The sequence below is a fragment of the Geotrypetes seraphini genome, chromosome 3 (genome assembly GCF_902459505.1).
Source record: "Geotrypetes seraphini chromosome 3, aGeoSer1.1, whole genome shotgun sequence".
Lineage (NCBI taxonomy): Eukaryota > Metazoa > Chordata > Amphibia > Gymnophiona > Dermophiidae > Geotrypetes > Geotrypetes seraphini.
The window spans coordinates 237,849,164-237,875,165 of NC_047086.1; the positions used below are offsets into that span (position 1 = coordinate 237,849,164).

The 26,002-nt window shown below is 43.6% G+C and overlaps 1 protein-coding gene across 3 annotated transcripts in view; it reads right to left on the reverse strand.

Annotated features, from left to right (window-relative positions):
* Positions 1-26,002, reverse strand: part of UTRN (utrophin) — a 1,286,828-nt gene that overhangs the window by 982,557 nt on the left and 278,269 nt on the right. For all 3 annotated transcript variants that reach the window (XM_033935605.1, XM_033935603.1, XM_033935604.1), the window contains 5 exons: positions 22,761-22,964; positions 12,119-12,300; positions 8,934-9,084; positions 4,464-4,583; positions 1,735-1,836 (listed from right to left, as the gene is read on the reverse strand). In XM_033935605.1, the coding sequence (XP_033791496.1) occupies positions 1,735-1,836; positions 4,464-4,583; positions 8,934-9,084; positions 12,119-12,300; positions 22,761-22,964 (759 nt within the window). The remainder of the gene's footprint in view (positions 1-1,734; positions 1,837-4,463; positions 4,584-8,933; positions 9,085-12,118; positions 12,301-22,760; positions 22,965-26,002) is intronic.

The window sequence follows — 26,002 nt, forward strand, 5'->3', positions numbered from 1 at the left end:
TTCGGTGCTTGGACCCGTGCTCTTCAACATATTTATAAATGATCTGAAAATTGGTACGACGAATGAGGTGATTAAATTTGCAGACGATACTAAGTTATTCAGAGTAGTGAAGACACAGGAGGATTGCGAAGATCTGCAACGTGACATAAACATGCTTGAGAAATTGGCCATGACATGGCAAATGAGGTTCAACATGGATAAGTGTAAGGTGATGCATGTTGGTAACAAAAATCTTATACAGGATGTTCGGGGCATTACTTGGAGAGACCCCCCAGGAAAGACTTAGGAGTGCTGGTCGACAGGTTGATGAAGCCATCCGCGCAATGCATGGCGGTGGTGAAAAGGGCGAATAGGATGCTAGGAATGATTAAGAAGGAAATCACAAACAGATCGGAGAAGGTTATCATGCCGCTGTACCGGGCCATGGTACGCCCTCACCTGGAATACTGCATCCAGCACTGGTCGCCGTACATGAAGAAGGACACGGTACTACTCGAAAGGGTCCAGAGAAGAGCGACTAAAATGGTTAAGGGGCCGAAGGAGTTGCCATACAGTGAGAGATTAGAGAAACTGGGCCTCTTCTCCCTTGAAAAGAGGAGACTGAGAGGGGACATGATTGAAACGTTCAAGATAAAGAAGAGAATAGACTTAGTAGATAAAGACAGGTTGTTCACCCTCTCCAAGGTAGGGAGAACGAGAGAGCACTCGCTAAAGCTGAAAGGGGATAGATTCTGTACAAACATAAGGAAGTTCTTCTTCACCCAGAGAGTGGTGGAAAACTGGAACGCTCTTCCGGAGGCTGTTATAGGGGAAAACACCCTCCAGGGATTCAAGACAAAGTTAGACAAGTTCCTGATGAACCAGAACGTACACAGGTAGGGCTGGTCTCAGTTAGGGCACTGGTCTTTGACCTAGGGGCTGCTGCGGGAGTGGACTGCTGGGTACGATGGACCACTGGTCTGACCCAGCAGCGGCAATTCTTATGTTCTTATGTTCTTTTGAAAATCTGGGCTGGAATGGAGAAGTTCATTGGTACTTGTGCGCATACTAAGTGGAAGGAAGTTTTCAGCCAAAGGAATTTACCCTATTAACTATTAAATTACTTGGGCAAAGTCCTTTAACACTGTAAAGGGTAAATAGGATGGGACTTGATATACTGCTTTTTCTGTGTGGTTGCAATCAAAGTGGTTTGCATATTTCAGACAGATACTTATTTTCTACCTGGGGCAAAGAGTGTTAAGTGACTTGCCCAGAGTCACAAGGAGCTGAAGTGGGAATTGTACTTACTACCTTGGGATGCTGAGGCCACTGCCTCCACTCTGCTGGGGAAGAGCTACAGGTATGGGGGATGGGAAGGGAAGGCATGCATGCGGCAGGAAGGAGTGGGGATGTGGAGAGGAGGAGAGATGCCAGTGCCCAGGGCAGTCCACCCCCCCCCCCCTGCCCGACATCCAGAAAAAAATATTCTGCAGAGCCAGGATAAGAGGTCCAAAAAGCAGTTCTTTTGCAATCTTTATTTTTTAATAAAAAGTTTTCAAAACTAGCTTTTTATCAATATAATCTATGGATTTTGCAGGAAACCAAGTGGACCTTCATCTCTTCCCTGTCCCTCCTATATTCTTGATCATGCCAAGGTTACGAGAAATAGGTGTAGCTTTGATACAGTAGCCATGTCATAAATCACACACTATTAAGAGGATAAAAATGGCTTCCTTCTTTAGTAATGGCTCCTACCTGTTCCTCCAAGAGCTGCTGCCACAGCATCAGAATTTCCTGCAGTTTATTCCAGCGTTCTTCAGTCCAGTGACACACGGATGCCCAACGTTCACCGAGTTTCTGAAAGGATGAAGAAATGGAAAGATATAGTCTTTTTTTTGTTTGTTTGTTTGTTTTGCAACTTTGTTAAGGAAAGAGAAATGATTTTGGTGAATTATCAACAATATTCAGTCAGGTACAAAACAGTAGAGGTTGGGTCCTCATCAACATACCCCCCTTCATCACACCAGTGCTCTTCTGCCCTGGACAGAGACAGCGAGGTGAACTGATCCTCTCCCAAGAAGAGTTATCGCTTAAAGCAAATGCTTCTAATAAAACATTTTTATTTTTCTTAAAAATTAAAAAAGGGCCAACAAAAATCAAATGTGCATTTAAACATGTAATTATTTAAGTCAGGGGTGTCCAACCTGTGGCCCAAGGGCCGCATGTGGCCCCATGAAATATTTTGTGTGGCCCCAGTCAAGGGTGATGCAGTATTTTCCTCTGTTGCCCCCGGGTGTTTACCATCTTGCCGGCTCCATCCTCTGTCTTGCTGTAGCATTTGCGTGTTTATGCGGCCCCCAGAAACATTTTTTCCAGCCAATGCGGCCCAGGGAAGCCAAAAGGTTGGACACTCCTGATTTAAGTAAAATATAAATAGTTGGCCTGATATTCCAGATCATTTATTCAGGAAGCAGCACTTGCTACCCAGATAAATGCTGCTGACAAGGACCAGTTGTTGATTTTCACTGTTATCCAGGTCATGCTGCTGAAAATCATTGCAGGCTTACCCAACTCCATCTGAAAAGTGTCTGGCAATCCAAGGGCTAAGCAAGGACAGTTTCTAGAGTCATCCAGTTACCAGTAACTTTCAGCCGTTTTGTTTATTTCTCATCTGCCCTTATCCAGGGCGAGTTACATATTGACATTCAAATTAAAACATTTACATTTGTCGTACAAAACACGTCAATGACACACTGTAACAAATAACCTACTTACATGTCAAATCAAATTACATAAAACATACACGTCGCATCAACGACGAATATCATTTAAGGCCAGAACTGGCCAAACCCACACGTACAACAAAATATAAAATTCCATAAGCCTTACAAGATGCCTCAATAGCAGCCATCATTAAACCAAATAAAACAAACCAGACCATCGAACGCCTCCATGACCAGCACTCAAGAGTCATCACTCCTTCTCCCTCAGCCAAACTCAGACCCTATATTTCATTTCACAGAACAGATGTCATTTCAGCAGTTTTCTAAAGTTCTGTTTAACCAGATAACAGCCTAGATACACCGTCACTACTGGGCACATCTTCCACTTGGCTTGTTTACAGATTGCAGTCCATAGTGCAGAGTTTCACCAATTGTCCAGAGCTTCCTATTTCAATTTGTACCAATTTAACTGACATTCAAAATAAACAGCTTACTTTACAGTTACAAGTGGTGCAGTATGTGAAAAAAACTAAAACTCCACATTTCAGGAAATCCATGAGGAAGAAGGCCTTACAAAGAGAAAAGATGCCCAGCAACAGTCCTCTAATTACTGCTGAACATCAACAAGTAATAAACTAGATGGCATTCCTTCTGCTCCTCTGATCTTTTTAAGGTGTGGTCTTTCCCAATATCTCTACAGTGGAACCTTGGTTTACGAGCATAATTCGTTCCAGAAGCATGCTCGTAATCCAAAGCACTCGTATATCAAAGCAAAGTTCCCCATAAGCCACAATGTAAACTCAAACGATTTGTTCCACAACCAAGGTTTTCTATGGTGATCCAGGGGTGGGTACCTGCCTGAATGATGTCACTTCCTTCCATCGGGGTCCCCGTACAGCTGCCCCCTGCTTCAGGACGATGCATCTCCTCCGTCCTCCACCAGGTTATACCGGTTCCTCACTGGCGTGTTTCATCTCCCCTCTCCTCTCAGCAGCACAGTCAGTGAAGCCCCAAACCCTCTCTTCTACTGCTGCCACCACCGACACCAGCAGCGAGGGTTGCAAGAAAAGACAGCCCTGGGTGGCTGACATGGTGCATCCATCCGCTCCTCCTCAGCCCTTTATCACAGCCAGGCAATACGGCGAACAGTCCTGGGCAGAGAGGAACAGACACCTTCCCTCTCCGTTGATTTTTTGGGCATGCTCCTATACAGCTACAGCCGCAGCTCACAAGCCTGCGCTCATTGGTTAAAAGTGAGTGCATATGGCTGGGGGTGCGACTGGCGGCAGAAGGGGAGGGACTTGAGAAAAAAAAAGTTTGCTTGTTCGGAACATAGGCGCACGCACGCGAGAAGAGCTCCTGCCAATTGCCAAAGAAAGCGTGCTGGAGCGTCAGGAGTAGAGGGAGACTGCTTCCGTTATCGGGACAGCGGATGGCTTAATTCACTCGTATATCAGGACGGCGCTCGGTTTGCGAGGTAAGAGTTTTGGGAGTGTTTTGCTCGTATTGCAAAACACTCGCAAACCGTGGTACTCGTAAACCGAGGTTTGACTGTACTTTGAATGGATAAATTTTGTTGCATTGCAACTTATTTAGCCTAACTTTATCTTTTCTTTCTAGAATGGCACATTTGAAGAAAAAAACAAAACAAAGCCACTCAGCGCTGACTATATGCATAATTTTAATATAAACTCTAATGTTTATACGTTTCCCCTTCAAAGGCCTTTACATTTTTATTTTCACCATTCACTGGACACTTACTTGCAGTTGCTCCTCCAGTGCAGCAGTGGCACTCTCCCCACTGTTTTCATCAACAATCACCACCATGTGCGTTAGTGAATTTACCTTGACCTGCTCTACCTCAAGATCACTCTGCAACCTCTAAGAGAAAAATACAAGATTTGTAATCTTTCATGTAAAAGCAATTCCATGTCACAGAGTAAATATAGAAATAAGTAATAGTAGTAGTAAATAGCTTTACTAAGAATAAGAATTTTACCAGAAAAAATTTAGATAAGATCCAAAGCAGTTTTGCTGCTATACAAAAGCAGCTAGTTACATCTCAACTGAGGATGAGGCTTTTCTTGACAATGTTACAGAAGCTCCTAGTGAAATAGATCAACTACAGATCTATTTCTAGTTGATGGCTATGTTTGAATTAGGACTGCAGACAGAAAGAGCAAGCACAATTTTTAAAAATCCATAAAATTATGCAAAAAAAATTTAACAGTTGATCTAGATGAATTTTTATAATCCAAGCATGATACTGCAATTCTAACCAAAATTAATTATAAATTTAATTAGTAATACACATTTAAACACACACAAACATGCAGCCAGGCATACACATGGTTAAAACTGATTTAATATGTTGTAAAGAACCTTAATGTTTGCTTATTTGAGCTTTATGATGTAAAACTGGGAAATAGAGGTGGTAGGGCTGGCATGGATGAAGAAACTGTTGGACGGTGAATTAAGGATTAGGGGGTGGGAGAATGATTTCATTATGTCTATTATGAGATTAATTGGGGAGTGAAGGTTTTCCAGATTGTTTTGATATTTAATATTATCCATTAAATTCTGAGCTCTCCTGGGAGGATGGGATATAAAACCAAATAAATAAAATAGTTTCTTTAGCCCCTTTCTCTTTGAAATTAGCTGCTTGTGGATATACACCCACCAGAGAGTACATCTGTGAAATTTCTAGCAAGTGCCAAAACATGGTTATTCCTCCTTCCTTTTCCTCATGAATATTTGTGAATGTGCACTGGGTGAGCCATTTAACTTTTCCTCTTTTTGTTTCCCATCTTATGGCCTGGTGTTTAGATTACTATAGTCGACCTATTCTTCTCCTCCCGTTTTTCAGTTCATCCAGTACACCTTGGATTTGTAAACCACTTTCACGTTAATTGTTCAAATGTCTGTAAATCATGTTATCAAATAATTTAAATAAATTCAGGATGAGCCCCTTCAATCTGCAGCGATATTAGGCTTTGAGTCATTTCAATCTCTGATCTTTATACGTTATTCCCTCTTCTGCAGCCTCCCTCCCATGCCACCATTAATAAAGACGCTAAAGGCTTCCTTCCCCAGTCCCAAATACTGTGAGTAGCAGGGGATATGGAGAGCTGCTAGCCTTGTTCTTTTCCAGCGCGGAATGATGGGACTTCCCAAACTGTGGGCTCCTTTTACAAAGGTGCGCTAGTGTTTTTAGCATGCGCGCGCTAGCTGAAAAATTACTGCTTGCTTAAAAGGAGACGGTAGCGGCTAGCGCGCGGGGCAATTTAGCGTGCGCTATTCTGCGCATTAAGGTCCAACACACCTATGTAAAAGGAGCCCTGTGTCTTCTCTAGATATGTATTTTTTTTTTCTACCGATAAAAATTTTTTAATCAAAATCTAAATGTAGGCTTTGAGCTACGAGCCGAGAATGGTCTCTCTTTTTTGGGGGCCAAGATTAAGAATGTATTCAGTATTGCGGTTTAGGGGGGAGGGAGGTTAATATCTTGTCACCAACCTCAATTGGAAAAACAAGCAAATGCAGAAACAAAAACAAAGATTACATGGATTACAGCAGTGGTTCCCAAACCTGTCCTGGGGGACCCCCAGCCAGTCAGATTTTCAAGATATCCCTAATGAATATGCATGAGAGAGATTTGCATATAATGGAAGTGACAGGTATGCAAATCTCTCTCATGCATATTCATTAGGGATATCTTGAAAACCTGACTGGCTGGGGGTCCCCCAGAACAGGTTTGGGAACCACTGGATTACAGCCATGCAAATCTTTCAAAAACTGGTTTGACAGAAAATATATGGATTTTCAAGATGACCCCTTAGTATTTTTGAGTTAATATTCAAAGTGATTTAACCGGCCCGAAATGGCTCCCGGCTGGCTAAATCGTTTGTTTGGGGCTATCCATTAATATTCAGCAGCACCTATCTGGTTTGTGCCACTAAATATCATCGGAAACTGCTAAACTCAAAGCTGGTTATTTTGTGGCAGTTAACCACCTAAGTTTAGCGGTTAAATCAGACCGCATAAAAGTGAGTCCTATCTTTATGTGATGTTATTTACATTAAGAGATAACTGGCCATGTAAACCCTGATAGTCAATGCCAGTGTCTGAACATGGCCCAGCATCAAATACCTGGAAAACAACTGTCAGCTAAAAAAAAATGCTCATTGCCAATGGCTAAATATCAACCTCTATATGCTTCTGTTTTTTTTCAGTTACGCGAGGCTGAGTGCATCTCACACATTGTTCATCTAATCTTCACAAATTACTAAAGGAGAGAAACTGTTTTAATATAAGGAAATCACAGTTGTCAGTACAAGGTCTCAGTTCTGCAAACACTAAGACAAACCAAAATTCAAAAATTTATGTAGAGAAAAAAAAGACATCGGAGATACAGTGCTTTAATCACTCCTAATTACACAATGTGTCGTGGGTAAGAGCTATCTTAATCATTGGTCGTGAACAAAACACCACAAATTATCCACGCTTTTCAATTTTATATGTAGCAGTAATTCATAAAGTCTCTTACATGTTTTTTGTATTGACTGAAAACTAGAGTAATTTCAAGAAGGAAAGAGAAGACCCAGTGTTATTCAACGCAACTTTTCTAGTAAGCAGTCAGGTCACAGCCTTTCCCAAAAAAATGCAATGCAGGGAGTCAATAAGCTTCTCTAAACAGTGGCCCTATTTCACCCATAGCTTCAAAAGGAGAATATCACCCTCTCATTTCCAAGGCATTCTAAAAAGATGGCTGTGGTTCGGAATAACGCTGGTGTACTGGCATGACATCCAAAAGAAAGGCTCGCCCTCAAAAAATCATGATGATATCACCACCCTCAAGGGCATTTCCTGATTGGACCGAAAATGTTCCATTCAGTATATTAATGTTCGGGCCTTGTGGCTATACTATATTTAATTTAAATATCTAGTGCTGTTTATGTTGCCATAAAGAACATCATTTAATTTTCAAAAATTTATTTTGCACAATTAGAAGTGGTGTTTATATAAGCTAATGAATTTGTTTTGGAATTTCAACCACAACACTCAATTTAGGCTAAAATCCATCTTGTTCAATCTTGACCCTAAACTATTCCCACATCTCTAAAGTGGATACGAATGCACCGCTGTGTTCTCTCTTCCCCTCTCATGTTCCTATTTCCTGAGTTTTTATATCCCTTGTACTCTAACAAATCAGAGATTCTTATTCTTTGCGTGGGGGGGGGGTGTTATTATTATTTAAGCAAAATTAACCATAACAGAAACTGGAAATACAGCTATAATTGTTAAGACACGCAATTTTTATTTTATTAACCAAAACCACATATCCTCTCTAAACCTCCCCCCCCTTTTACAAAACTGTAGTGCGGTTTTTAGTGCGGGCCATGGCGGTAATAGAATTCCTATGAGGTCATAGAATTCCTATGAGTATCAGAGCTGTTACCACTGCGGCTGGCGCTAAAAATCGCACTTATAAAAGGGGAGGGGGTAAGAGCTGCTGCACTTGGTCTGCATAATTCCAGTCTTTGAAAGCAGCACGCCAAGCTCAAAATTATGCAGGTCCTCAAATATGCACATATTCAAGCTGAATATTTATTTTTTTTGTTTTATTTCATTTTAATGTAAACTGCCTTGCTGTCCCCTAAAAACAATGGGTTCCTTTTACTAAGCCACGTTAGGGCATTTATGTGCGGAATAGCGCGCGCTAAATTGCCGTGCGCACTAGACGCTAACGCCAGCACTGAGCTGGCATTAGTTCTAGCCGCGTAGCACGGGTTTAGCATGCGCTAAAATGCTGCGTGCGCTAAAAACGCTAACGCAGCTTAGTAAAAGGAGCCCAATAGATCAAAAGAGAAAAATGAAAGAAAAAAGAAAAATAAAAGAAGGTGGGAATAAAGGAGCAGTTAATGCTGTCCAGAACAAACTACTTACAAATAATGAAGATCAGGTTCGAGTGCAGATAAAGTCCATACATTTGAAAATTTGTTTTTTTAAGAAAATTTCTTAAAGAAAGAGAATGTAGAATTCAGCCTCAAAACTAGTGGCAAACTGTTCTATAAATAAAGCCATCTTGGCTGCAGACCATATCAGGCTTGTTTCTGGCTACTGAGGGATCTGCTGTGCCAGATCTTCAGTGTTATAAGAAAAGAGAACACCAAGCTTGCTCCCAGTTCTCATATCAAATTCATCTTACACCTCATCAAGTGGTTTCTTTACCTTATGCTCGTCTAGCTGCTTTCTAAATGCCACCAAATCTTCAGCGGTGGCTTGTTTATCCAACTTCTGAATGCGCTCTTCGGTGCTGGTCAGCCAGTCGGACAGCTGCTCTAGCTGTTGCTTCTGCAGTTCCATTAACGCCTCATGTAGGCTGTAGGGAAAACAAGAGTGATTGTTACAAGACCCAGAAACAGACAGTTACATCAAAGCTTTATGCAACTTCCTGTTTCTGGGCCTGGGAAAGCCAGCCTTCTGCCTGCCGTGTTAATCGTGATTAAATATTTTAGCAAGTGTTAAAAATGTAATGTATTAATCACTTTATTAAAATTTAATGGGCTGTTTTTATCATTCCTAGTTCATCTGGCAGCAGCCATTCAGAGAGTAGCGCAGGGCCGAGCAGGAAGAGCTCAGTCCTGTCGGGTGCGCCACTGGCCACGAAAAGGGAACAGGGACTGAGAGGCTCGGCGCAGGGCAGGACGCGGAAAGATCGCTCCTGCCCCGTACACTGCTGGGCCACCAGGGATTGAATATGGCGCAAAAGGTAAGCGCGTGTCGGGGAAGGGGGGTTAAAAAAAGTTAGTCATCCGGGACAGGAGGCTTTCCTCCTGTCCCGGCCTACCACTAGACCACCAGAGGTAGGAAGGTGAGGCAGCGTGCAAAGCCTGGCATGGAGTGAGGGGGCTGGGTATAGAGCCTGGCAAGGAGTGAGGGGGACTGGGTACAGAGCCTGATAGGGCAAGGAGGGAAGAGGGCTGGGTGCAGAGCCTGGCAGGGAGTGAGGAAGGCTAGGTACAGAGCCTGGCAGGGAGTGAGTGGGGCTGGATGCAGAGTCTGGCGGGGGGGGGGGGCATGAGGGAGGGGACACTGGGTGCAGATCCTGGCAGGGCATGGCACTTGAATATTAAGCCCCCGTCTTATATTTGAGTCAACCATTTTTTTTTATTTTTTTTTTTCCTCCTTTTTGGGGGGGGGGAGAAATGGGAGTCTCGGCTTATATTCGAGTATATACGATACCTCATCTTGTATGCAGATTAGCTTATATTTGAGTATATACAGTAGCTGGGTTTAAAAAAGGTTTGGACAAATTCCAGAGGAAGTTCATATATTAAGGTAGACATGGGGATAGCCACTACTTATTCCTGGAAGTAACATGAAATCTTGTTACTTTTTTCTTCTCCTCTTTCAAAACACTACCCTAATGTATGGCCCACAGTCACCCCCTCCAGCTCACTCCCTAAATTTCCCTCCCCCCTCTTTTTTCTTTTTTGCGTACTGGATTTAAATCTCTTTTTTTAATCAGTTGCCCTTCCAAAACTATTCCCTGTCCTCCAGGCAATCATCCCTCTGAAAAGTTTTTTTCCCCCAATCAATTACAGTTTCAAACACTGTGAGACACGTTTTGCATTTTATGTGCAGAAACACTACTATTCCAATTAGCTGGGAATCTGATTGTGCAAGGCTCAAGAGGAAGCACCAGTGGCTGATGCTGAACTTAGAGCCCCTCTGGCACGCCACACCGTTTCTTTTTTGCTGTGGAGCACTGGAGACTGGTCTTATCTCCTTTCCTACCCTTTGAAAAATCCTTCCAATCTAGATTTCCTATATCAGCTATTCTGCTTCCCTCCTCTCTCAAGCTTAAGATTCAGCTTATTAGGTGGCCTGGAGAGCTTATGATCAGCTACTATTAAAACATTTACATAACATTACAAGGGAAATGCAGAGCTCTATACAGACTCATTTAGAAAGTTAAACTTACAATCTACTTGTCAGACACCGACAACAGATGAACAGTAAGGCAGAAACACAAATCCAGTCAGTATGTTAGGTCAGAATTTCCTCTCTTCTTCATCTTAGTATTTTTGCTTCCCAAACATGAGTTTTTCTAAATAGAAGTCCACAATAATGAACTATTAAATTGTGATGGCTATTTAGGTAATCAAGAGGAGTGTTCCTGCCTGAATAATGAAGGTTTAAAAATATCAAAGACTGAGATAAGTTGTTTTGGATATTTATAGCTACCGTATTTTTCGCTCCATGAGACGCACCTGACCATAAGACACACCCTAGATTTAGAGGAGGAAAACAAGAAAAAACACATTCTGAACTAAATTCTTCCTGCCAGGCTCTGCATCCTGTTTCCCTCCCCCTCCCCCGGTGGTCTAGTGGTAGGCCGGGGCAGGGCACAGAGAAGGTAGTCGGGGCCAGGCAGGCACATCGGGGCCAGCGTCGCATAAGCACGCTGCTGCATGGGCGGGCGCCACTTCTGAATGACTGCCTCAGTAAAACTGAAAAGCCATTCAGAAGTGGCGCCCCACCCATGCAGCAGCGCGCTTGTGCGCCGCTGGCCCCGACATGCCGGTAATCAGCAGGCAGCGACCAGCCCAATTAGGGAAGTGTCCGGGCCCAGGCATTAGCGCGCTTGTGCACCGCGGGCCCCAAGCAGCAGGCAGCCGTCCACCGACCTCCAACATTTAAAAGATACCGCCGGGGTTTGTTTTTTTTTTGTATATTCACTTCATAAAATGCACCCTTATTTCCGCCCACTTTTTTGGGGGGGAAAAAAGTGTGTCTTATGGAGCGAAAAATACGGTACATTTCTTAAGAGGAACTATTGCTGCTATAGCCACTGAAACAGCCTGAAGCTATCTACTTCAACAGCCATCAAAATTTAATAGTTTATTATTGTGGACTCCTATTTAGAAAAACACATGTTTGGGAAGCAAAACTATTAAGACTGAATGTCTATTTTCATGTTATGTGGAGGATTTTTTTACAGACCGATGATGATACAGGCTCCATTCGACGCTTTATAAGTCTGGGAGCCAAGCTTTTGAGGTCTGGTTTTCTCCACTTTGTCTTTATAATTCACCTGTCATTTTTTGAGTGTGTGGTTGTCCCAATAATATCTACATAGCAGCACGTTCAAATTTGTACTAGTGCCATATTGATAACATCTTTGTCCACATAATCTAATGTGATCACTGTATAGATTCATTTCGTTGAGGCTTGCACTTTTGAGGAAATTTCTGGAAAATATTTCTTCAGCCTCTGAGCAGTTTGTATAAAAGGACCCTCACATTTTAAAATATATTTAAGCAGCATGTTAATTCGAAGACTCAAATGTGCTCGGTTGTTTGGACTAGAACCAATTACAGCAAACCCCTCAGTCATTTCATATGCTTCACCTGGATTGACGATCCATGCTTTTCACACGTAGTGCCTCCCATCGAGAGTTCAACAATGTCATCTGCTCCTGAATCTCGGTTTCCTCTTCAATCGACAGACTACCTTGGGCTATCAACTGGTTGCCAGCCTGCAGTACATTCCCTACACTGCTCTGATGTGCGGTCAGCTCCATCATGAATTCCTGGAACGAGATAACCATTCACATGTGAACTATGTCATACTTCTGGAGGTATATGAATTATATTTCAGCATATTTTGCAAGCTATCCTGCAGAATAAACTGACACGAAGAACAAGCAATTGGTTCCGAGCTTTCTCAATGTAACTGAATGGTAGACTCCTCACCAGCACCCGCTGATTTAGCAACAAACAATATAGAATGCTTAGCATGTGTAACAACTCATCGCTGACTGTACAAAATACCGAGGGTCCAATATTCAGAAGGCTTCTGCCTGTTTACAACCTTGCTGAGCTCACCATCCGCTGATATTCAGCAGTGCCTAACTGGATAGGGTCGCTACCATACCACGTCAAACCTGGGCAGTTGAGGGGCAGTGCAAGGATGCTACTTGGACTTATACGGATACCGGTGATATTCCGTCAGTGCCTGCATAGCCAAGTAACTAGCTAGGACCGCAGAAAAGGCTGTCATAACTTGGTCATTTAGCTGGGCAGATGCTAGCACTGGATACTGGCTGACACTCACAACTTCTAGGAGGTGGTCGGACTGCCTAGATTCTTCCACCCTACCTCCCCTTTCCCCAATGCACAAAACAAACCCCTAGACCTACCTTAAGGCACCTGGTGATTCCACTCAATCGGGTTCCTTTCAGCTCCAGAGGACAAATGACAGCTATGACCTCTAGTGATAAGTCTCATGGTTCTACTAGTAGGGCAGAGGTGTCAAAGTCCCTCCTCAAGGGCCGCAATCCAGTCAGGTTTTCAGGATAAACCAATGAATATGCATGAGATCTATTTGCATGCATTGCTTTCATTGTATGCTATTAGATCTCATGCATATTCACTGGGGAAATCCTGAGAACCCGATTGAATTGCGGCCCTCGAGGAGGGACTTTGACACTCCTGTAGTAGAGGATCAGCTTTCCATTATAAGAGCAATGGATGAAACGGGCTTTTTTGTGGGTCCCTAACTAGGGGGGGGTCTTTTACTAAGGCACGCTAAATGCTAACGCGTCCATAGACTATAATGGGCGTGTTAGCATTTAGCGCGCCTTAGTAAAAGACCCCCTAGATAGTGAATGAATATCACACCTGCCTGTCTGCATTCTGGCCACAAGGGAGAAATCATCCAGAGTGCAGACATTCAGTACCACTCTTTGAATAGCTATCAGCACTGAATATCAGGCCCTAATTCAGGCTATGGCTGTCACCATCAGCTGAATATTGACTGATAAATGCTTTTACACTTCCCCCTCCCCATTCGCGGTTTCGGCAATCACATATTCACGATTTTTTGGGGAGGGGGAAAAAAAGAAAAAAACCCCACAGTTTAGCCTTCCCCCCAGAGTCCCGGCCTTACCTGGTGGTCTAGCGGGCTTTCGGGGCAGGAGCGATCTTCCTACGCTCCTGCCCCGTGTAGATCGCCAATAAGAAATGGCTGTGGGGAGTTCCCGTCGTAGTCTCGAGATCCTATAAAATGGCGCTCAAGCAGTTCAGAATCAAATATAATACAGTGCTCTATGTTGATTTGTAAAATATATCTCTTGGGTAAATATTTAACGTATCGCTCAAAAGATCCATGGCTCCAAGTTCACAAACAGCAAGAAAATGAAAGCCTGGGGGTGTGGATATATGTTGGGTAATATAGCTCAGCCCAGTCACTTGACGACATATAGTCAGGAATGAGATGATGGAACTGCCCATCACGAAGCAGGGGGGAATCTGGAATGTCTGGAGAATCCTGGGAAGAACACCCCCCCAGATGAGGCAGAAAGGAGGTGGCTGTAGGGGAGGAAGAGGGCACAAGGGGCCCCATAAGGGATGCCTGCACAGGGGACTTAATGGGGAGCCCAGGAGGAAGATCAGGAGTAGAGAATGACACGGTGAAAAAATTGGTCCCCGTCACCGCCCCGTCCCCGTCTCACCATCCCCGTCACCGCCCCGTCCCCGTCTCACCATCCCCGTCACCGCCCCGTCCCCGTCTCACCATCCTCTTCACCGCCCCGTCACCGCCACTGCCACCCCATTCACCGCCCCGTCACCGCCACTGCAATCCCATTCACTTTTCTTTATTTACGTATAAAGGAAACATTCTTTAAAACTTTAAAACTTAGTTAAATATTAGTTAATAACTATACAAAAACAAAACACGCAGAGAAAAAATTAATTAATATAAATTCTCAAAACTGACACATTTTGATCACTAAATTTAAAATAGTTATTTTTCATACAGTTTTTCAATCACTAATCTTCCACCACCCCTGGGGCTAGCAATGCAAAAACAAACACGACATGTACTTTAAATGCTTACAAAGTCCCACCTCTTTACTAGAGATCTTACTGAGCTCCTTCAAACCCCCAAGCTCCCATCCCATACACCTCATTTGGGCCAAAAGGGTTTCCGAAAGTACTTTAGCCCAAAGAATGTAGGGCCTCCCTTTAGGTACAATTATTCCAAGGAACCCCAATGGCCAAAATTAGAACCCATGAAGGGACACAGAGCGTAGAAGTCTGCTTGGTGTTCTCTTTAAGTCTCAACTACTGGAGTTGCCATTGAAGCATATTCTAATCTGTCTTGCCATACATGAGACACACACTGTAGAAATCTGCCTGACTTTGTTCTAATGTTCCAACTACTGAAATTGCTGTTGAAGCCCTATCTAACACATCCTAATCTGTCTTACCACACATGGAACAAAGACCATAGAAGTCTGTTCAACACTGGCCTTACTGTAGTTCCTCACAGCCAGAGTCGCTGTATAAGCAGTGCTGCAAGTCTCCCCTCCCCCCAGCGATCACGGCAGGAGGGCACCCAACCCCTCCTGTAGACCCCCCCAACGGCCCTCCCGACAATCGCAGCAGAAGGGTACCCAACCCCTCCTGCCGGTCCTCCCAATGGCCTCCCCTAAGATCGCCGGCAGGAGGGTACCCAACCCCTCCTGCTGGACCCCCCCCCCAACGAACCCTCCCACCCCGGAACCCCCTTAGTCTTACTTTCCAAGTTGGACCGGACGGCTCCTCACACGTATGGCCAGCAGGCTTGCCTCCGTCCAAATGAGGCGGGCCCGCCCCTACCCTGCCCAACCCACAGGATCCTAGGGCCTGATTGGTCTAGGCACCTAAAGCCACTCCCGCTATAGGAGGGGCCTTAGGTGCTTGGGCCAATCAGGCCCTAGGATCCTGTGGGTTAGGCAGGGGAGGGGAGGGGCGGGCCCGCCTCATTTGGACGGAGGCAGGCCTGCTGGCCAGACGAGCGAGGAGCTGTCCGGTCCAACTTGGAAAGTAAGACTAAGGGGGTTCCGGGGTGGGAGGGTTCGTTGGGGGGGGGTCCAGCAGGAGGAGTTGGGTACCCTCCTGCCGGCGATCTTAGGGGAGGCCATTGGGAGGACCGGCAGGAGGGGTTGGGTACCCTTCTGCTGCGATTGGCAGGAAGGGTTGATCTGACAAATGAGGAGCACGGTGAAACACAGGTAAATAGCGGTTCCTAGAAGGGGGTACATTGGCCCGCGGGGACAAACCTGTTCACCGTTTCCGCGGTCGGTGAATGGCCTTGTCCCCGTCACCGCAGCGACTGCTAGTTTTCTTCCCCGTTTTCGGCGGTGACCCGCGGCTTAAATGCGGTGGCCGCGGGTAAACCGTCACCGTGTCATTCTCTAATCAGGAGCTCTCTGTACTGGGGGGGGGAGGGGCTGGGTTTTGGAAAGGCTAAGGGGACAAGCCCCGCCTTAGTCAGAGAGAAATGAAATCAGCAAGGAAGAGCTGGATAAGCAGGGGTTTTTTTTCCTTGTTCTGCGTGAACGCCCACCCTTTTGATGAAGGGGAGTGTGATAGGGTAGAGTACCCGTCACTGGCCAGCAGAGGGAGCCCAAGCAGTGGACCTCATTGAGCCTGAGAGGAGAGCTGATTTGCATAAGAGCTGCAAATGCTGCTGGGAGCTGTCCACTCACCCTGAGTGGATTATAGTGCTGAAAAGAACAGCTCCCACCACAGAGAGCTCAGAAGCAAGGAGCTCCTTTGGGAACTGGGCGACCCTTGGGAGGAGGAATGCTGGCCTCTGGCCTAACTCCTGGTAAGCCCTGAAGGCCACTGCTGAATGGCATCGATAGGGGTCCCGGGGCAGCAGAGTAGTGACCAGGCTAACTGGTGCAGCAGTAGAAAGTCTGGTGGTGGGAGGGTACGCAGAGACCTATTAACCGGCGGAGAGAGAGATCTGGCCTTATCATGAAAGGCCAGTGGTGGTAGGATCTAGGGGACCTATATACCAGCAGGAAAGATCTGAGTAGCCGGAGGGCCTGGTAGAATCTGGAGTTGAGGAAGTGGTTCAGGCTTGAAGACCAGTGGTGGGATCAGTGAAGAAGGATCCATGTGGTGGGGACACAAGAGGCCAGGGAGTGAAGGACTGGCAGTGGCCCCACAAGAGGCAGCTGGAAGAGCAGGCAGAGTTCAAGGCTGAGGGGATCAGGTGACTGAGAATATGTTGACTGCTTGTCCTTGGATAACATTTGCTTTAATTTACTCAAAAAACTTAGCTTACAAAATGAGGAAGAAACAACTTTCTGAACTCCACTCCTCCAGATAGAAAGTAAATCATGCCAATGCATGTCCTCTCAATCCCATCCTATAAAATCTTTTCCAAAGATGTGTCAATATAAATCCATATCTAATGAGACAAAGCAATATGTGCAATTACGATCTATACCATGACGTATTTCATCATTGCTAATAACAAAAATTCTGCACTATGAGATTTCCTAAAACCAAATTGGAACTCATCCAAAAAATTCTCATGTTTTTGAAGTTGGCATAGTATTCCCTTTTCAATCACTTTGGCTAAGAATGATACCACCAAAATTGGGCAATAACTACTAGGTAAAGAAATATCTTGTACACTCTGTTTCAGCAAAGTTTCACAGTACTGTAGCTTGTTTCAAAGAATCTGGGAGCACTTTCTCTTGAAACGATCTATTTACTATCATAAAAACTGAAGAACCAACAAATTTGGTAAAAGAACAAAGTACAACAGAAGAGCAGGGATCAGAAATTGCCTTAGTATAGTGGCAGGCAAACTCATTAGTCAAAAGATCCAAAGATCAGAAGTACAACGATTAAAATTTCTTTTGAGAGCCATACCACGCGCCCACTTGCACTACGACGGCTATGTCAACCAGACTGACACCCCGCTCACCCGCACGTAGTCGAAATCAATTCATGGCAGAGCCTAGAGAATGACACGGGGAAAAAAAATTTGTCTCTGTCCCCGTCCCGTCCCTTTGAGCTTGGTCCCCGTTCCCGCAAACCATCTGATCCCATCCACACAAGCCTCGAATAGTTTTATACTGAACTTATTATATTAAAGTATAAAAAGAAACAATATTCTGTACAATTGTCAATTTATACATCAGCGTCTTCTCCCCACTCTCTCTTCCCCATTTCCCTTCAGCGTCATAAGCACACTCTCTCTCCACTTCCCTTCAGCGCACGCACATAAAACCAAGCAAGCAATTTTATATCATTTTCATTCTATTCATTCATAGAAATTAAAATCTAAATAATGCCAGTCACATAACAAAACATGATTTTACAAAAATAATTCCCTGCACAGTCAAGCCTGCAAGGATTACAAGATGTCTTTCAGCAGCTCCCCTCCCCCTTACCTTCTTGGCCAAGTCAAAATGATCTACCAACAATAAAATTTAAAAAAACACAAAGTACACTGTATGCAGAGAAAATGTTAATTATCATTATATTCTTCGGGTTTTCAAAGAGGTCAAGGCAGATGACTTTATGCAATGTCACCTCAGTAACAACTATACAAAAACAGACAAATATACCCCCTCCCTTTTTACTAAACCGCGATAGCAGTTTTTAGCGCAGGGAGCTGCACTGACTGCCCTGCGCTGCTCTTGATGCTCATAGGCTCCCTGCGCTATAAACCGCTATTGCGGTTTAGTAAAAGGGGGCCACAGGGCAAAATATAGACCGCAGATATAAATTCTCAAAACGGACACATTTTGATCACTAAATTGAAAATAAAATCATTTTTCCTACCTTTGTTTGTTAATTTCATCAGTCTCTGGTTGCACTTTATTCTTCTGACTGTGCATCCAATATTTATTCTCTTCTTTCAGCCTCCTGTATGCTTCCTCTCCTCCAGACCTCATTTCCTCCCCAACTTTTTCTTTCTTTCACCCGGCCCCCTTCTTTCTTTCTCTCTCCATGACCATGCCCCCTTTCTTTCTGTATGTCTGTCTTTCTCTCTCCGTGCCCCCCTTTCTTTCTTTCTCCATGCTCCCTTTCTTTCTTTCTGTCGGTCTTTCTCTCTCCTTGCATGCCCTCTTTATCTGTCTGTCTCCCTGTCTTTCTCCCTGCCCCCCTTTCTTTCTTTCTCCCTGCCCTCCCCCAAGCCACCGCCATTGGGGAACAGGCCACCACTGCCGCTGGGGAATAAGCTGCCGCCGAGTTCTGAGCTCTCCCTGCTTCCCTTCCCCGTAAAGAGGACGCTGAAGTGCTGGGCCGACCAACTTTCGCCACCCGACATCAATTCTAAAATCGGAGATGAAGTTCCAGGCCAGCCAGGCAGCGATTGGCTGGCCCAGAACTTCCTCTCCAACTGACGTCAGGTGGTGAAAGTTGGTCGGCCCTGCACTTCAGCATCCTCTTTACGGGGGAAGGAAAGCAGGTTGGGCACCCCTGCTCTCTAGATGAGCCGCGAGCCGCACTCAAGTGGCTAAAGAGCCGCATGTGGCTCGCGAACCGCAGTTTGCCGACCACTGCCTTAGTAGGTTGACTCTCTCTAATTAACTCAGTCGACTCTCAAACAACTTACTAAATTCTTGCCATATAACCTACCCATCCTCATTTCCAGGACAAATATCATTTCATTATTACATATCTTCTCCATCAACTAATCCTCATACTCTGTTGTTCCAAGACCAACATAACTCTTTTCATTCTCATACCCCTTTATTAAAACTTTCACAGTCTGACACCTGGAATGCCCTCCCAGATGAGATTATTGCGGAATCGACCGTCCTAGGCTTCAAGAGCAAACTAGATGCATATCTCCTTAAGAGAGGCATGTAAGGATATGGTGGACTATAAATTACAACAGGTGTACACCTGGCAGGGCCTCCGCGTGTGCGGATCGCCGGACTTGATGGACAGAAGGTCTGATCCGGAGATGGCATTTCTTATGTTCTTATGTTCTTATGAAAAAGTTCCCTAGACCTTTTTACTTCCATTTTAATTATTTCCTGAAAATAATTGTTTCTATTTCACAGACTTGTATTCCAAAAGTTTCAACATATATGATTCACAATCATCAACATCCTCAAAGTTTGTATTGGAACAGTTCTCCAAGTCTAGCATGAATAATTAGCTCTGTCAAACTACAATCCAATATTGCAAGCCACCTTCCCCAAGTAACTTTCAAATCCACACAATCAAACTTTGGGCTAACTCATTTTTTTTACATACTGTTCCAGATAAATGTACCAAATTTTATTAATCAAGTAGCTAACGGGCAGATGTTTCCAGTAGTCTGGATTAAAATGACAGCAGAAATCAGGAATGTATCACAGTTAATGAAGTATATAAAACAAGCAAAATCACAAATCTAGCACTGCAGGGAGCACTTCCACATGCTTCCTTGCAAAGTCTCCTCAGATCAATTCACAAATCAAGCCTTTTATATCCTGAGTTAGCTGGGAATGTGGAAAGGTAACACCTAGGTGGCCTGATATATAACCAGAGATATAGGGCTCCAGAAGAGGCTCTGGTGCATGCAGGCAAACTAAGCATGGGTCTATGCCCCAAAGTGAAGAAAAGACCTGCAGACCTTACATAGAAATATGACAGCAGATAAAGGTCAATTGGCTCATCTAGTCTGCCCATCTGCAGCAACCATTATCTCTTTCTCTCTCCGAGAGATCTCACATGCCTATCCCAGGCCCTCTTGAATTCAGACAGTCTCTGTTTCCACAACCTCTTCCAGCAGACTGTTCTACGAATCTACCACCCTTTCTGTAAAAAAGTATTTCCTCAGATTACGCCAGAACCTCTTAACTTCATCCTATGCCCTCGCATTGCAGAGTTTCCTTCCAAATGAAAGAGACTCGATCATGTACATTTGTATTACGTAGGCCACCACTGCCGCTGCCACACATCTCTATCAATCTCCCCTCTCCCGCCTTTCTTCCAAAGTATACAGATTGAGATATTTAAGTCTGTCCCCATACGCCTTTTCACAAAGACCACACACCATTTTAGTAGCCTTCCTCTGAACCAACTCCATCCTTTTTATATCTTTTTGAAGGTGCGGCCTCCAGAATTGTACACAATATTCTAAATGAGGTCTCACCAGAATTTTATACAGAGGCATCAATACCTCCTTTTTCCATACCTCTCCCTATGCAACCTAGCATCCTTCTAGCTTTCACTGTCACCTTTTCAACCTGTTTGGCCACCTTAAGATCATCACACACCAAAGTCCCACTCTTCTGTCGTGCACATAAGTTCTTCACCCCCTAAACTGTACCATTCCCTCGGGTTTTTGCAGTTCAAATGCATGACCTTGCATTTCTTAGCATTAAATTTTAGCTGTCAAATTTCAGACCATTCTTCAAGCTTCGCCAGGTCTTTCTTCATGTTATTCACACCATCCAACATGTTTACTCTATTGCAGATTGTAGTATCATCCACAAAGAGGCAAATCTTACCCAACAACCCTTCAGCAATATCATTTATAAAAATGTTAAAAAGAACAGGCCCAAGAACAGAACCTTGAGGCACACCACTGGTAACATCTCTTTCCTCAGAGCGATCGTCTTCCACTTAACCAGTTCCTGACCCAGCCCATCATTTTGGGACCCATCCCAAGGGCACTCAGTTTATTTATTAGACGTCTGTGTGGAACATTGTCAAAGGCTTTGCTAAAATCTAAATACACCACAGCTAGTGCACATCCTCTATCCAATTCTCTGGTCACCCAGTCAAAGAAATTGATCAGATTTGTCTGACAAAACCTACCTCTAGTGAATCCATGTTGCCTCCAGTCATGTAATCCACAGGATTCCAGAAACTTGACCATTCTCTGTTTTAAAAGCATTTCCATTCATTTGCTTACCATAGAAGTCAGACTTACTAGCCTGTAATTCTCTACTTCTTCCTTACTTCCACTTTTGTGGAAAGGGACCGCATCCACCTTTCTCCGGTCCTTCGTTACCACTCCTGACTCTAGAGACTCGTTGAAAAGGTCAGTCAGCGGAGCCGCCAGAAATTCCCTAAATTCCTTCAGCGCCCTCGGATGTACACCATCCAGCCCCATCACTTTGTCTACCTTTATTTTAGCTGGCTCCTCATGAACACAATCCTCTGAAAATCAATCAGGGTCTATTACTCCTCCATCCCTATTCACGTTTGTCTTCTGCAGTCCCACTCCTGGCGCTTCAGCCGTGAACACAGAACAGAAATATTTGTTAAGCAAGTCGGCCTTTTCTTTATCAGCTTCTACATATTCCTTCCCTTCACCTTTGAGTCTCACAATGCCACTTTTGCACTTCTTCCTATCACTAATATATCTAAAATATAACTCAGTAATCTGCGGACGTTCAACCTCTCTATCAATAGACATGCTCTTCTAGACAATTTCAGTCCCTTTGCAGGTTTTCTGAATTCTGCACAGCTCAGGGAAGCTGCAAGGGCTGGGCCTGAGTCTGGCAGCAGGTTGCAAGAGAGTGTAAGGATTGAATCAGTACACACTCTTAAGGCCGGAGCAGGAGGCAGAGCCTAGAAGCATTTGGATCTAATGACACACTTTTCCTAAATATGAGCTCATGACAAGTTACACAAAGAAAACAGAGAAAGCGACCTGTGGTGCTCAGGTTTTTTTTATTGTAGTGAAGACTCTCTGTTTTCTTTGTGTCTCTGCCTCGATAAGTAGGATCTCCTGTTTGGGTGCCTCATGGCAATACACATTTAGATACAGTTGGTAGCTCCATGCCTCGGAGGGTCTGAAGTGTTAAGTTTACACCTAAGGAAAAGGAGGGTAAAAATGATTTGTCCAAGATCATAATGTATATCAAAGGGAGAAGTGGAATCTGAGCCCTGGTTTCTCCGATTCCCAGCCCACTGCAATAACTACTAAGTTACTTCAAGTCACTTAGGGAGGACAGACTGAGGAGAAAGACCATGAATGAAGGATGTGGAAAGGGGGTGGGAATGAGTAGATGTGGCTCTGCAAGGTGGCAAAAATGCAGTAAACAGGAGCTTGTGGTAGGCACCCAAGGGATCAATATACTGTTAAGTCTGGCCCTGGATGCAAGGCTCCCAGCCTTAGAACCATTGCTGCAATGATCAATGGCAAATAAAAGTTCCTGGCATAAAGATGCCATCACCGATTCCAGTTGAACTAAAAGAAAAACAAGAGAAACTGAACTAAAACAAAAAAAGAGAAAGCTCACACCTCATGTGTAGCAAACAGCTCTTTGACTTCCTCAACATCATCAGTTATGTCCTCTTGTTCATGAAGCATATCCTCAGCTGAAAGTAACCATGTAAGAACTTCTTCTAAAGCTACTTGGTAACTGTCCAGGTCCATTTCCACCTCTGTCACAGTGCTGGGAGTTTCTGCTCTGGAACTTCCTTGATCTTCATCAGATGCTGAACTCTAAACATAAAAACAAGGTGTAAGATGTTTCACAGTGCTAATTTTCTTCTTTGGTGCAGCAATTAATTTGTCCTTGGGTTACAACATTTGTTGCATAACTTAATGTGTAAGGAGCATGTCATTAAACATCAGAGGCAGGTTTTCTCTACAAGGAAGATGTGGAGTCAGCTTCAGGCAAGAACTAATTAACAGATACTATGTAAAATTACCACCATGACAAATAGTTTTATAGGTGAAACATTTAGCACTTATGACCTCCTGCCTTTATTTAAACTCTCATTGTTTAAATTTTCCTTTATTGGTGAATATAATAGATGACAGTCTTCTCAAGTAAAATACCCAAATATATGTCAATGTAAGTAAAATAACACCAAGTTAAAAACATGCCATACAGATAAAATACATCAAATTAAGATAAGGAAGAACATGTTAAAAATTAAGACAGAATGCATTAAAATATGAACTATCAAATAGTTGTGTCTTTAATAATTTTCTAAAATCGAAGTAAGAAGTAGCCTCTAACATAATTTTTCCCAGCCAAGTATTCAATTAAGCGGCCTGAAATGATAAAGTTCTCTCAAGGACCTTCTTGTAATGACAAGATTTTATGGAGGGATATGTAAACAGATGCACTCTCCGTGTACTCTTATTAGAGTGACTCAAAGAAAAGTGAGGAACAAGATAGCCTGGTGACATACCAAAAACTGCTTTAGACCCGAATGCATATTAAGGTCTACACAAAAGCTAAGCAGTTTAAGCTTTACAAGTTAATAAGCCTGAATATTGAGCTATATTACTCCAGGTTCAGTACTTGATATGCCACCATACTCAGACATTTATTAAAAAGTTTCAAAGTTATGAAAGAAAAAAGTATTTAATTGAAAAAAAAATATTTAATTGAGATAAAAAGATAAAAGGAAAGGCACATGAGACTAATGATAGTTCACAAGTGGCCGTTCTTACAGGACTTGTTCCAAATAGAGACGGCTGTGGACACTTGAGATCTCTTAGCCTTTAAATATATTAAATAAGTATTTTTTATAACTAAGAAGATTTTGAAAAGAATTCCTTCTTACATATATCACAATAGGAGGGTTATTAGCTTTGGGATATATACATCACAGATATTAATTAATGTATATACTGAAATATAAATCAAGACCCCCATTTTTCCCCAAAAAAGGAGAAAAAATGGTTGACTCAAATATAAGTCAGGTGGCTTAATATTCAAGTGCCCTGTCCTACCAGGATCTGCACCCAGCGCCCCCTCCCTCACCTGTCAGGTTCTGCACCCAGCCCCTTCTCTCCACCCCTGTCAGGCTCTGCACCCAGCCCACTCCCTGCCAGGCTCTGCACCCAGCCCCCTTCCTTCCCTCCCTCCCACCCAGACTCTGAACTCTGTCGTCGTCCCCTCCCTGCCCTGTCCTGTCCATCATATCTCCTCTGCCACTGAAATCCCTGGTGGTCCAGAGATGTAGTGGGCAGGAGTGAGCTTTCTGTACTCCTGCCCCGCTCGCTCCTGCAAGCTCCACCTTCAGCCACTGAGCAGTATTGAGCAGGAGCACGCTTTGGGCTTTCTGAATGACTCCCGCAAATTCTCACCTGCAACAAGTCTGGGAGGGGATTGGGTGGGCACTTCCCAAATATAAACCGGGACCCCTATTTTTGGTTCAATTTTTGGGTCCAAAAATCCTGGTTTATATTCAAGTACATACGGTATGTTTAGTTACTTAGGAGATAGCTGATAGGGATGAAAGGTGAGCAGTCTTTATAGATTGACTCACCATAATCCAAATTGTTATTCTCCAGTTTATATTCGAGTCAACCTTTTTTCCCCTTTTTAGGAGGGAAAAAAGGATACTTCGGTTTATATTCGGATTGGTTTATATTCGAGTATATAATAGGTTCCTGGAGTAGCCTGTTGGGTGGTGCAGTGAACTAGAGAGATGGGACTCAGGCCCATAGCCTACTCTAACTACTACACTTATTGTGGAATATGTGAGCCTTCCACAACCTACCCAAATCCTATTGTACTTACATGTAGGTGATACCTGTAGGCACAAGGGCTATTTGGGTGGTGTACAGTTGGGTCCAATAGGTTTTGAGTGGGTTTTGGAGGGCTCACCATACACTATAAGGGGTTATGAAGAGATGTGTACCTGGGCCTTTTTATGTGAAGTTCATTGCCATGCCCCCTAGAGTTCTCCACTATTCTGCTGGGATGTCTGTGTGGCTAGTCTACTAAAATGCTCAAGTGCCTGATTGTAAACCACCTAGGCTATAAGCAGTATATAAATACTAAAATGAATATATACGTACATACATAAATAAAAATGTCAGCCCCTCCTATATCCCAATGGATTGTTTTATGTGATTTTTGTTTGGATGTTTTTATTCAAAAATGGTACTAAAAGATAGATGCACTGTGGATAAACGCATCTGAGAAATGGTCATTTTTGAAACAAAAAGATGGACATTTTCCTGTTTTGAAAATGGTCATTTTCACTACTGGATTTTTGTGCCTGTTCCACATAACATCTAAACTCGGATTTATACGTCATATTGAAAATGTCCCCCACATATATTTTCTGGTTTACTGATGGGAATCATCTTTAAGAAATCTGTGTCTCACATTGTTTTACAATTTATTGCTATAATCCTTGTTTTCTATTGTTATAGTATATTGTATTGTAATACAGTACTTTGAAACAAAAAAACTGTACTTGGACAAAAAAAAAAAAAAAGTTGCCATTTGAATCATTTGTTCGGGTTTCATAGAACTCAGTAAATGGACCCTTGTATCTTTGTCCTATGTTTGGTTTGGTACAGGGTAGGCAATTCTGGTCCTCGAAAGCCAGATCCAGGTCAGGTTTTCAGGATATCCACAATGAATACGTATGAGATGGATTTGCATGCACTGCCTCCTTGAGATGCATATTTATTGTGGATATCCTAAAACCTGACCTGGCTCCGGCTCTCGAGGACCGGAATTGCCTACCAATGGTTTCGTAGAACCTGTCTGCTAAATTAAATAAAAA